At 44.5% G+C, this 12,298-nt stretch overlaps 1 protein-coding gene across 1 annotated transcript; it reads right to left on the reverse strand.

Moving 5' to 3' along the window:
• Positions 1-149: 149 nt before the first annotated feature.
• On the reverse strand, positions 150-11,718 carry DAGLB (diacylglycerol lipase beta). Its single transcript, XM_017813499.1, has 15 exons — positions 11,570-11,718; positions 10,943-11,094; positions 8,987-9,161; positions 8,235-8,496; positions 8,016-8,141; positions 6,914-7,041; positions 5,772-5,898; positions 5,337-5,420; positions 4,812-4,889; positions 4,397-4,477; positions 4,177-4,304; positions 3,630-3,698; positions 3,468-3,540; positions 2,737-2,990; positions 150-1,327 (listed from the first exon to the last, which is right to left on the reverse strand). Exons 1-15 carry the CDS (start codon positions 11,662-11,664, stop codon positions 1,135-1,137), a joined length of 2,025 nt encoding a protein of 674 aa, XP_017668988.1. The 5' UTR covers positions 11,665-11,718; the 3' UTR covers positions 150-1,134.
• Positions 11,719-12,298: the final 580 nt, after the last annotated feature.

A 12,298-nucleotide genomic window follows, 5' to 3' on the forward strand; every position in this document is an offset into this window, starting at 1 on the left:
CCCAGCTCTGTGTGTTGGCTCCTCTCTCTCCCAGTAGCTGCACCCGAATGTGCTGCCCTGCCCTCCCCACCCAGGGGCAGTGGGGGGTGACACTGCAGGACCCCAAGAGCAGCGTGGTCCCTGCACAGCCATCAGTGGTACCTGTCATCTCACAGGAGCCAAGTTTTTATTGTGTATTTAATTTTGTCTCCATATTGAATATCACAGCAAGAACATCCACACAGTTAATTCTCAACCACATCACGTTACTTTTACTTACATCAGTTTTTTTTAAATAAATGCTGCTGAGCCTTAAAAAGAAAAAAAAAAGTAAAAAAAGTAAAAAACAAAACAAAAAAACCAACTTTTTCAAAAGCAGTACAACTGGTTATATATTTTTGGCAGAATCGGATCCACGCTCAGTAGCCAAAGCTGGAGCTAATGACCAAGATGATGCCAAGGTCTGGACAATGGGGTTTTTTTTCCTTCTCATTAAGTAGTTTTAGTTTAAAATCAATAAAAGTAGTGATGTGGATCAAGAAATACAAAAGACAGATTAAAGAATATTGCACATGTATATTCAAATAGCATTTAATCACAACAACCCCCCCACACTGGGATACCAGCACAATCTGTAAGAAAAATAGTGCAATCACTGAGAACAGCCTGAGCCAGACCCGGCCTGGGCCAGCCCAGCCCACTCACCCACCTCCAGCCCTGAGCCGCAGCAGCACTTCCCAGCCTCCTTCCCTGCAGCGCCCTCAGCTTCCCAAAGGTCGGGCCGGCGCAGACAAGGTATGAAGTGACTTGGAAGCAGAAGTGGATGTTTGGATTCGTAAGGACGGCAGGGCCGTGTCCTCACACACATTCACTGTGTCAAGTGCTCAGCTGCCCCCTGGGCTCCCATGGCAGCAGACACGGGCTCGGCCGGGACTGATCCGCTCGGGAAGAGCCCGACCTCCGGCACAGACGCAGACTCGGTGCTTCAGCCAGCACAACATTCCTCGAGGTCGTTGCAGAGGCAAGGGCAGTAAGACCCTTGTTCATTTTATGCAGTGTGAGAAAAGTACTGAAATCCACTTAGGCATGGAAGTGGAACGGTCCTGAATACTTGAAACCTGCAAAAAAAGCCCCCCTGCTCCTCCCCGAGCTGTGTTATACTGCACCGGGGGTGTATTCTCGTGTCTGACAAGACAGACACTCTCCATGTTCCTGAGACAAACTGTTCAGAGCTTTGAGCACAACATCTGGCATGTGGTCTGTGATCATCTTGGGACTGATTAAAATGCTGCTGAAGACTGTTTCGTTTGACCATCTCGCCGTGTATTTAATGTCTGAAGAACACAACCTAGAAAAAAACACACCACAAATGCAATGGCTCAGACTGTCAGATCTGGAACAGACAACCTGGAGATTCCTGACCTTGCTCAGGGAGGAACTGGAACCCTCTCACAGCCCCAGGTTGGCTCCCAGAGAGCTGCAGGTCTGACCTTCAGCAAACAGCTGGAAATGCTGCCTTTAAGTGTCCCTGAAGTCAGAACTACACCAAATTACACTGGGCCTTAACTGGGAAAGAAGCCATCAGAGGATCAAATAATCCTGCTCCCAGAAACATGGAATACAGTCTGAGCAAGGAGAGGGAGGGGGTTAAACACTGCACATTCACATGGTTAATGTCAAATTTAGGGAATAAGTCACAGTAGTATCATTAGGAGTCTAGGCAATGGATTTAATGCTGCACATATGATGCACCATTCTGTAAAATAAAATCCCAAATACATGATGGGGGCTCTTGTGTTCTAGTCCATCTTAAAAAAAACCCCCACCAGGATTAACTGCTGTGCTGTGGAATAAAAGATGGAAAAGAAATTAATAAAGTAGAGGAGCAGCCACCGAGAAAACCTTGTGGTCAGGCCCCAGGTGTTCAAGTATCCAGCTTGTAAAACCAGTATTAAAATCATTAAAGATTAAAGATATGAAGCTTAAACAAAATAGTGATCTACTGAATGATTTCTTCTTCAATTCTTTTCTTTCCTTTCTGTAAGGTACAATTTCTTTTTTATTCTGTAAGATGGTCTCAGATGTGCAAGTTACAGATGCTTTTATTTCTGTTTCGGAAGAATGAAATAAGAGGATATCAAGGCCTGTCTGGCTTAGGGGTTTCAGGTTGCTTTGTCTACAAAAACCCAACATCAACAAAACACACAAAAAACCCCTGAACATGACACTGCCCTAACAAAGCCACAATCCTCACCCTTCCAGCAGTTTCAGCTTTCTGCTGTCTTTGTCTCAACTTCCTGCATCCACAGAAAAGCAGCAAAGGACAGGGAACCAGAGGCTGTGTGGGCACACACTGGTTACTGGGGCAGCTACACCTCTGCAGCCTGGCAATATTTGGCCTCTTTCTCATCCCCAGCACTGATGTGACTACTCAGCAACAAGGTATTTTGGTATCACTTCACTACTACCAGGACCTAAGACTCAGGCAGGAACTGCAGTCTGGCAAAGCTGAACTTAACAGTGTTAGTGTTTAAAATTCCCACTTCAGCACCTGCAGGATAAGGCACAAGGAGGAACAGTGTCCAGGGCTTGAAGCCGGGAGGCACAGAATAGAACCTGAAAGGCTGGGCAAGAACCACAACGGGGTACTGGAGATGCAGACACATCACAGAGCTGGAAACACGTACTTTGAAAGTGAGCAGCAGCTTTAAGTAGGCTTTAGGAGCACAGGCCAGTGGCATCCATTACTCTACTTACCTCCGAGAGCTGGATTCTTCTACAATGTGGATAATCTTTCCAGGAAGATACAGATGAGGATACTGAGGTGGTGAATTCTGGTGTGATTCATCGTCAAGGGCGTTGTACGAAGGTGAGCGATGAACCATTAAACTCTCCTCGGCCAGCAGGGGCTGGCTCAGGGCTTCTTGGTTCCTCCCATCCAGCTCCGTTGGGAAGTCATCGGGATCTCCTCCAAATACCTCGTACCAACACCCCCGCAGCAAAATCTGGTACTGGAATCAGAGAGAAAAAATGTCAAATTGAGGTTTGGCATCTCCTCAGGTAACCTATTCTACTTGTGTGCTTGCACACACATCATCTGGGACTACAATTAAAAGATTAAATGTTACTGTTTGCAGATGCTCCCCAAACTTTGATAATCTCTTCCTACCGAATTTTCTCCACAGTAATTTTCATTTCACCAGTGTGTAACCCAAGCCTATAGTAACACTACAAAAATAATTTCAGGTCTTTGATGTTGAGCACTGATATCTCCCAGGTCTTGATGAATCTTAATTTCCAACAATACAGCTTTATAGGACAGGAGAGTAACACAAACGTCCCTGAATTAAAAACACTTTTGTTCCAAAACACAATTGTAACTCATCTTTAAGATCAAAAATACACACACCAGTAGTTGCCCTTTAAAGCTGGGGCTTAACCCAGGTAACCATTCCACTGACTTTTAACCAGGACCTGCATGTAGTTACCTTGGGTCTGTTGCAGTTTGCCACAATTCTCACTATTCTCCTCTTTAAATCCTCCATGTTGGGCATACTTAACCTGTTCAAACACAGAACAAAGTAAAGCAAAGCCTCCTATTTTCTGCAATCAAACACATCTCTGAAGATTTAAAAGTGTTTCCAACTCACCTTGCAACAAGGTCCTTTCCAACAATGACTGAAACAATGAAGTGCTTAGTGTAATCTGCAAGTGATTTGCTTAAAGAAAAAAAAAAGATGCAGTTTAGATGCACTAAAGAGAAAAGCACACTTTAGTTTTACGATAATGATTATCATTCAATAAAAATACAAGTATGTGGCTGCAGCAGCAGCATTTGCAGTCAGTTCCTCAGTGGGCTTTCAGACTTCCTTGCTAAAGATGCCAGAGTAACTTCAATGCTGCTGGGGTGTGTACATGTCAAACAGGCCAAGGCAGACAAGTCTGGTAAGCATTTTATTTCTGAAACATTTATTTTAAACTGTAATTGTACTACATGACAGAATTCCCTAGATGTTCATTCTATAACACTCCCCCAGGGACTCAACTGTAACTCAAGATGGAGTTATAATTCTAGGGAAGAATGTACAAACAAACTCTCAGCACAGTCAAGCCCACAGCTACCATCTAACACAACTGTCAACCACCTGGAAGACTTTTACATCTTACTCAGAGAACCAAACAACAGAAATGTTTTACCTTAGGAGCCCTCCTGGAGGAGAGAAGGCATAACACTTCAATGTGGGGAAGGAGTTCCTGAGCATGATGGCCAAGATAGACGCTGTCCCACCACCCAAACTGTGGCCAACTATCACAAGTTTATATTCCTAAGACAGAAAGAGAAGACAAGCTCAGATGGACACAGGAAAAGCTTTGTGCAATTTTTCTGGCAAACCAAATTATTTGGAAGGTAACTTACTGGAGCAATTGTGAAAGCCTGGTTTAAAATTCCATCGTTTATTAGTTTTCGATAGATGTAAGTTGCAGCTTGAGTTATTCCCTACAAGAGAGCACGTAAAGTTAGAAGGGTGTATCTAACCTGAGGGGTGATGCATGTCTAGTTTAAATACACCACCATCACAGAACAACCTTCTTTTTGCAAAGCTGCTCTGCTCTTTAACATGCTCCTGACAGAGGTCTGGTTATAACCACGTGGTCTGTACATGCTGTATGTAAGCATTACAAATTCCACCTTGCAGTTCCCAAGGCAGTATTTGATGCAACTGAAGTAATTCGTGCAATCCACCTCACAAGCAGAATATTCTTCTGTTTAACTAAAGGATCCCAGGTGTTTACAGTTTGTTGATCTACAGCCAGCTCCAGACTGCACACACCTTATGCACAAAGCCATTCTCCAGAACATCCTCCAGGGTCAGGTCTTCGCAGTCTGCTGAGAGATCCGTGAGAATGTCCTGTGAACAAGACACTGTGGTCAGACCTCCCTGCAGGGCTCTGTCACTCCTGGGTCATCTGTGCCACTCAACACTGTCACAGGGACATCACAACCTGGCTGCCAAGTGTGTGAGCAACACATGTCCCACCAGACACCACCACACAAGCAAACAATACAGAGCAACCACAAGTCCGAGTTCCACTGTTTCCAAGCTGCACACACACACAGTACTGATGCACCTCACTCACAGTGAAATGGAATTACCACCTCCTGTTCTCCACACTCTCTTCCAGTGGGACAGGGAATATTACCCATCCAAGGGCAGGAGGGCTTACAGCTTGAGCCTGGAAGACTCATACCCGTGAGTGAGTTATTTTTACACGTGCCAGCATAACACAAGTTCCTCAAGGTAGTTGGAGTTCACTCATTTCTATAAAGCTAATTATTGATATCAGAAGGATGATACCTCAAAAGACAAGGTTCCTCTCACTGCAACCACAATAGCTTCTTTTTTGTGATCCAAAGCAACAAAAAATGGAATCTCATAGATCTGGAGGGGAAAAATGTAATCAGTAGAGACATCAACTTTTTATAAGAGCAAACACTTGTTCTCACCTTCTGAAAGCTCTTACTGAGCTCCCTATTGTATTATGCAAAGAATTTGAATTGGTCTCTCATCTAGTTATTCTAAGTGCCTTTTTTGCAATACTGAGACAGATTTATGTCAATGGTTTCATGGCTCTTCCTTTAGATTAGGAAAAAAAAAATCAGAACTGAATGTGTTCATTTGGCTTTGCATGTTGCACTTTATAAACGCTGAAGGCAAACTAGACCCTTCACCCCTTGCTTTCCCTGAATTAATTGCTATGGGTTTTGCTGAATGCCTGTCCAGATTGTTTACCTTGTTATGAAAACTGATATGAATGAAGTCTCTGTACTGCAGTCCTGTTATTTTTAGGATGGATCCAAAGTGAAAGTTATGCCGATCACTGCCCGTTATATCAGAATCTGTTGGTCTATTTCCGCAACTAACAAACACAGAAGAGAAAAACTTTCATGTTCCAATTTTTTAGGTTTCCTTTCAAGGAATCAAACTTATATTTGCAGAAGAATTAGTGCCAGGAATCAAAAGTGCTGCTTTTTTTTTTTTTTCCTTTTTGCAATAGCACCAATAGTCTGATACAAGATGTTACCTCTGCCCACAGACCTGGCTCTGCCTGGGCAGCCCTGCCACACATTTTCAGTTCAACCACTGGCAAATCCCCCGTTGCTACAGGACCATCAGCAGAGCAAACAATGCAGCAAGAAAAGAATTCTTAAGATTACAGGCCAATGAGAAAAAATACAAACAAGGAAAAAGGAAATTCAAAACAAATTCTATACAGCAAGCTTATCTCATTTTTTATCCACTGTATTATATGGGTTTTTTTTCCTCCAAGTAATTTATATTTCAGTAAGTTATGTTTATATTTCATGTTACTAATTAAGAAAATCATGGTTACAGTCACAAATGTCAGTGGTCATGTAAATATACAGTAATCCTACACAGCAATATGCAAACTGAGATATTGACTCTAAACAGTTTTGATTAAAGGGGTTCAAGGGAATAAAAGGGAAGCTGGTGGGACAGGGAACTTTTGCTAATTCCTTAAGACAGGGAAAACTGTTGATAGACTTCTATTGCTATACATACATCTGTGCCAAAAAAGCATCTCTAAAAAGCCTCATTTTAAAACATGTTTAGTTGAAATCCAATTTTTCCTCTGTCATTTTGCTAAATGAATTTTATTTATCTCAATCACAAACTTCTGTTATGAAAAAAATACCTAATCTGTTTGAGGGTGTAAAGACATTGGAATTTTGTTTCTACAGAATTCGTGAAAGATAACTATTCCAGTCAAGCTCATGTATCCCCAAGACTGATAAAATTTAGTGATATAATTTAATGAAACAAAACTATTGCTATTGAAACTATTTTATTTCTGCTAGCACTAGTTAAATAGAAGGCAGCTGTGTGTTTTTAAGGTCTTGGGTCAAACCTACCAGTCACCTTTGAGCTTACAGAGTGCAGTAAATGGGCTGGTGTATATGTAGTAGGGCCAGCCATAGGCAGCTGCAGCAAACAGCATGTAGTGAGCAGCATTCTCCAGCTCCACATCCAAATCATCAGTCTGAAAGGACACAGGGAAAGAAAAGGAAGGAGAGAGAGGAAGGAAGGTGTTAGGCAGCCTCAGAATAAAAACTGAACACAGACAAGTGAAAATTAAAGCATGATGAAATACACACTATCCAAAGGGAAAATCCAAGGTCTAAGAGGAACTAAAAATAGCCACTCATATTCCAGGAAAAACTCTCTGTTTATTTACGTAGCTACACAGCTGAAGAACCTTGAAAAGCTCTCATTAAATCAGTTTCTTCCAATGCTGATACACTGTGCTGAAAACAACATTCATTCCAAATATGTTACTTAAAGGAATGGAATGTCAATGAGAAGGCTAAAGAGTCTGCTGCAGATCTGACTTTCAAGGCACAACCCCATCATACCAGTTGGATTCGAAAGGGAGTTGACAGAGATGCACTGGTTGAAGCAGAATTAGATATGTGTATTAAACACAGACCAAAAGAAGTGAAAAAAATTTACAAAGGTATTTTACCACCAAAGAGTAACAAAAATCAGTTAGCAAACTAACCCATCACCTGCAAGCATTTAAAAGATGCTATTTTTGCATCTTACCTTGTCTGGGTATTTGCAGTGGACAAACAGGCTACAATACACACTAAAAGAATAGCTTCTCAAGTCTATGCAAATAGTACAAAATATTTATTTTCTCTCTCTTCCCTTTCTCTTTCAGCTGTTCAACAATGATCAAATGTCCTTAAAGGTTCCTTTTTTGCACTTCATTCCCCATTCAGATATAAGTTCTACTTATGCAAAAGCAGAAAATGTCTTGACCACAAACTCATCAAGCGGTTTTCACTGCACCTATTAATAACTTTAACTGTTACTAGTTTTTACAGTAGTGTCTAATTTTGTTTAAGAAATTAACAAAACAAAAAAAACCCCTCTACACAGTGAACTGCATTTCATGGTCTGGCATTATCTCCCAGAATAATTACAGCAGAAGCTGCACCAACCCTATCTTACCACGAGAGATGATGGAGAATGACACAGGACTTCTTCAGGCTCTTTTGGGCAACTCTCCATTTTATCTTGCTCCTGATGGAGCAGAATCAAACCAGCTGCTATGTCACTTGGCACCAGATCAGTGTCCTGTACAGAGAAATGAAAGAGGCCGTTAAAGCACCCCCCAGCTCAGCATGGCCCAGCTCTCTGTCAGAGCAGGAGGAAGGGGGTCGGTCTCACCGAGAAGTAGGTGCGGAAGAGCTCTGCGATGCTGGTGAAGGCCACCCGGTGGTCGTCATCCTGCACGATGCAGCAGCACAGCAGCCTGATCCTCTTCTCCCACACCCTGGTGGCCGAGCTCTTCACGTTGTACAGCAGCTGCCCCGACTGGCTGCTCTCCAGGTTCCGACTCACACCATCCGTCAGGTAAAGTGTCTTCTTCCCCCCCAGCGGGTCAAAGACAATGACAACTCCGATGATGGTAAAGATGATGATAACCCAGCTGCAGAGCAGAAGGGAGTGCGATAAAAGTGTGACACCAGATACTTCTGACAAGTGTGGAAGTAATCCCAACTCCAGATCTTGACAGACCAAAACCAAAGCTCGGTATGAAATTCTGTATGACCACCCCCTGCTCCTGCCCTAAGGGTGCAGGGCTTGTTATTGGGCACAAGAACAGGGCTGCTGGCTTGTTTCACACAGGGCAAAAACTCGAAGTCACAGCACTGTGCTTTGGAAACAGCAACCCAGAAGTGTGACAGCTCCATTTCTCACCACCAATTTGGTGATCTGGTTACTACCCCTTTCACATTTATCCAGTTTTCTACACTCCCATCATCCCTCTTACCCTTTCTGATCTTCACCTCATTTCCTTCACTCCAGCATATTGCTCTTTCAAGGCAAGTAGCTCAAGCTTGTTTAGGAAAGGATATCAACTCATGTTCCATTTCATGTACACTACCAAGCTCAGATTTGTGGGGAGGCACCTTTACCTGGCAATAACTGTCCAAATGATGGCATTTATCACAGTCTTCTCACAGTGCACACTGCTGTCTGACACCCACACAGCTCCTAACACAGCCCAGATGAATTCAGGGAAATAGAGAAGCAGGCGAGTATAAAGTACTTTGGGAAGTGATTTTCTTGGGCCGGGATTAGAAATTGTTCCTGAAAGCACAGAGAGACTTTAAAACAAGAACTGTTCACAAATGCACTTCAAGTACATAAAATCCTACCTGGAAAGATGAACTTTCTGAGCTTTAAAAAAAGTAAGATACTTAACTGAAACTATCAAGTACTATCACACTAACGGAGAGCTATCACTGAAGATTAGGAAAGAAAAACAACAATAGGTTTAGAGGTGTGATTCTTAGAATCTACTCTACTAAGACTCAAAATACCTCTCCAGTCAGACACAGTTCTGCACTGAACTTGAGGCAGCAGTGCTGTGCCCAGCATAAGCCAAAGCTGCATTCCAGGAGCACTGGCTCACCTACAATTCCTCATGACTCTTGGTGCCTACTTTTATTATTCTATTTAGCTTTTAGTTGGTTGGGCTATGGTGAAGTTCTGGCTATGGAGTCACTAAACAGTAACAGCAGAACAAAAGTAGGACCATTACCAGGACAAATACTTCTCAAGACTATTTTCTGTATTGATAGTTTACTAATAACCACTTCCTCTTAGCGCTCCTAGGCAATAAAAAAGGGAGTAATTTTTGGCCAGCTAATTTCCTTAAACCACTTTGCTGCTCCCAGGGTAATGAGGTATTGGGGGGTGGTGCTCATGTGTAGACAGGACAATTTATAAAGCCTTAAAACACTGCAGAACAACAACAACGTTGGAAATTATTTTCCATTTCTAAAGCTGTGATTCACACCCTGTGACAAAGCTGTTTAAAAAGCCCTTGATCCAGAGGGTGCTTCTTCCCATTCCCAGGTTGCAGCCTGTACTGCAGCAGCGTGGTTGCTTACTCAGACACAAATTAGACGGAAGTTTTTCCTCAAAACAACTTTTCCTTTCTCAGCACCACCCCCCAGTGTGTGAGGTCTCTCTAGGAAAACCAGTGGTCGGATTCCAGGCCAGGATTATCATCCACAACTCTGCTCTGACATAGTTTCTCTTCATGCACACTTTAAGCTTCTTTCCACTTAAGTAATTTAAACAGTTTTATTTATAGCATGTTGTGAGAACCAACATATTAGAATTTGTGGGGTCTCCTCTGTTATTCCAGAGACCACACACATATTCCAAATTAATCGTCTTAGCATTACTTCGATAATCAGGTGCCTCACCAGAACAAAAAGCTTTCTTAGCATTTTTTAACCCAAAATGAACCATTTCTACAAATGAGTAGAAGTTGCATTGGGGCCCTTACTTCTGTTCAGCCATTCACTTAAAGCTGTAGGTCCCATTTAACAGTACTTACTGTGTTAGTTTTATTGAGACATTTATACAAATCACTTTCCTTTGTGGTTTTTTCCCCAAGCAACCCACTGCAACTGAGGAACTTTCACAAGCCATGACTAAACCTGCCTGTACAAGGTTAAAACTAACACAATACTTCAGATGGGAAAGTGATTTTTGGATACATTCCCCTAGACTCCTGTCAGAGAGGTGGAGCAGTGTTCCATCAGAGGTCATGGTGAACCCAAAGGGGTTTTCATGATGCTCTGATGGCAATGGACATATCTCTATTAGCACTTTGTCCTAATAACAGCACTATCAACAGCCCTAAGCTACTGTCCATTGATTATGTTATATTCCAGACCAACAAAGATAATACTAATAAAGCAAATGTATTAATGGTTACAGAGAGTTTTTAAAGTTTGACTACCCTTAAAACACCTCATTTTTTTGCAGTTCTTTTCATGTCAACTCCAGATTAAAAAAGCACAGCTATTACAATCCTACCAGATAAACACAAAATGCTATTATTAACTATTTACCTTGCATACTGATGTACACAAGAGCAGATAACGCACATATTATGGAAGCCAGGAGGATGATGAGGACGAGCAAGTAGCTGTGCAGCAATCCCCCCCCGGGACAGTTAAACTGCCCCTTGTGCACCGTGTAAAGGACAAGGATCCCAATCCACCTGCAGGGAAGCGAGATAACAAAAGTTACAGTCCGAAAGGAGAAGTGCAACACTGCAAAGCGATCGCCCGATCGGCAGTTTTGATCTTAATGAAGGCATCGCACAAGGATCGATAGCAGGGGAGCTGTTACATAAGGAACGTGTCAGAAGGAAGCGACCACAAGGATGCAGGAATTACAACTCAGCCGTGTGCAGCCCGGGCTCCAGGCTCTCACTGCCTCAGGTCCCACAGAATCCAGGCCGCGGGACAAAAAGGAATCACCCCAATAATTACTGCAGTAACGAAACCACACGAGCGCTGCTCGGGGATTGGACACAGCGGGCGCTCACGGCCCGGGGCACCGACAGCGCCGCAGGTTCCGTGTCACGGCTGCTCCCGCCGCTGCTCCCGCGGGCACCGCCGCGGGGCTCCGCGCACCCCGCCGGGCTCCGCACACCGCGCGGGGCAGCGGCCCCCGCGGGAAGCGCTCCTTACCACACCAGCCGCACGAACAGCTCGAAGGCCCCCGGGAGCACGAAGTCGTCGCTGCCGATGGCCCAGCGGCGGCCGAACACGACGAGCCCCGGCATGGCGCGGGCCGGGCCGCGCTCACACCGCTCCCTCAGGGCCGCGCGGGCCCCGCCCCCGCCCTCCAGCCCCGCCTACCAGCCCCGCGGAACCGTAACGTCACGGGGGCTCGGGGCACGCACGCGCCGGGAGGTGCGCGCGCGGGGCGGCGGGAAAGCCGGGCCCTCGCAGCGCGCCTGCGCGGGCGGCCCAATAGCGGCGCTGGGCCAGTGACGTCACGGGGCGCCCGGAAGGAGCGGCGGCGACGCCTCAGTGAGAGGCGGCGAGTTAATTTGTGAATTAGCGAATTACAGCGCAAAGCACCCAGGGAGGGCAATGAGCTCCCTCGGACCAACACACACACCCGTGGCTCCTACCAGGATCACGCTCTTGTATTTCACCACAGGGACACATCTGTTTTTTGAGCACCTGGGCTGCTCGGCGTCGCATCTGAGATAGTGGAGACTGCAGCGCCTCAGCACCCACACTGCACATAAACACTACTCACCTGGGGTTACGAACGAGAACCATCACTGCCGAGGGAGACAATGATGGCAAACTCACTCAGAGAAGATAAACACTTTCTTGAAGATAAAACACAAGTACCGAACCCTCCTCTGCACAAGGCTGGAGCCACAATCGCTTCTTCCACCAGTG

This window comes from Lepidothrix coronata, unplaced genomic scaffold (assembly GCF_001604755.1).
Source record: "Lepidothrix coronata isolate B3197 unplaced genomic scaffold, Lepidothrix_coronata-1.0 Scaffold41, whole genome shotgun sequence".
Taxonomy (NCBI): domain Eukaryota; kingdom Metazoa; phylum Chordata; class Aves; order Passeriformes; family Pipridae; genus Lepidothrix; species Lepidothrix coronata.

Coding starts and splice junctions, on each gene's coding strand:
- DAGLB (XM_017813499.1), bottom strand. CDS start 11,664: ATGCCGGGGCTCGTCGTGTTCGGCCGCCGCTGGGCCATCGGCAGCGAC. Junction 9,162..10,942: donor TGTGTACATCAGTATGCAAG/GTAAATAGTTAA, acceptor CTGTGCTTTCAG/GAACAATTTCTAATCCCGGC. Junction 4,478..4,811: donor AGAATGGCTTTGTGCATAAG/GTGTGTGCAGTC, acceptor GCTCTCTTGTAG/GGAATAACTCAAGCTGCAAC.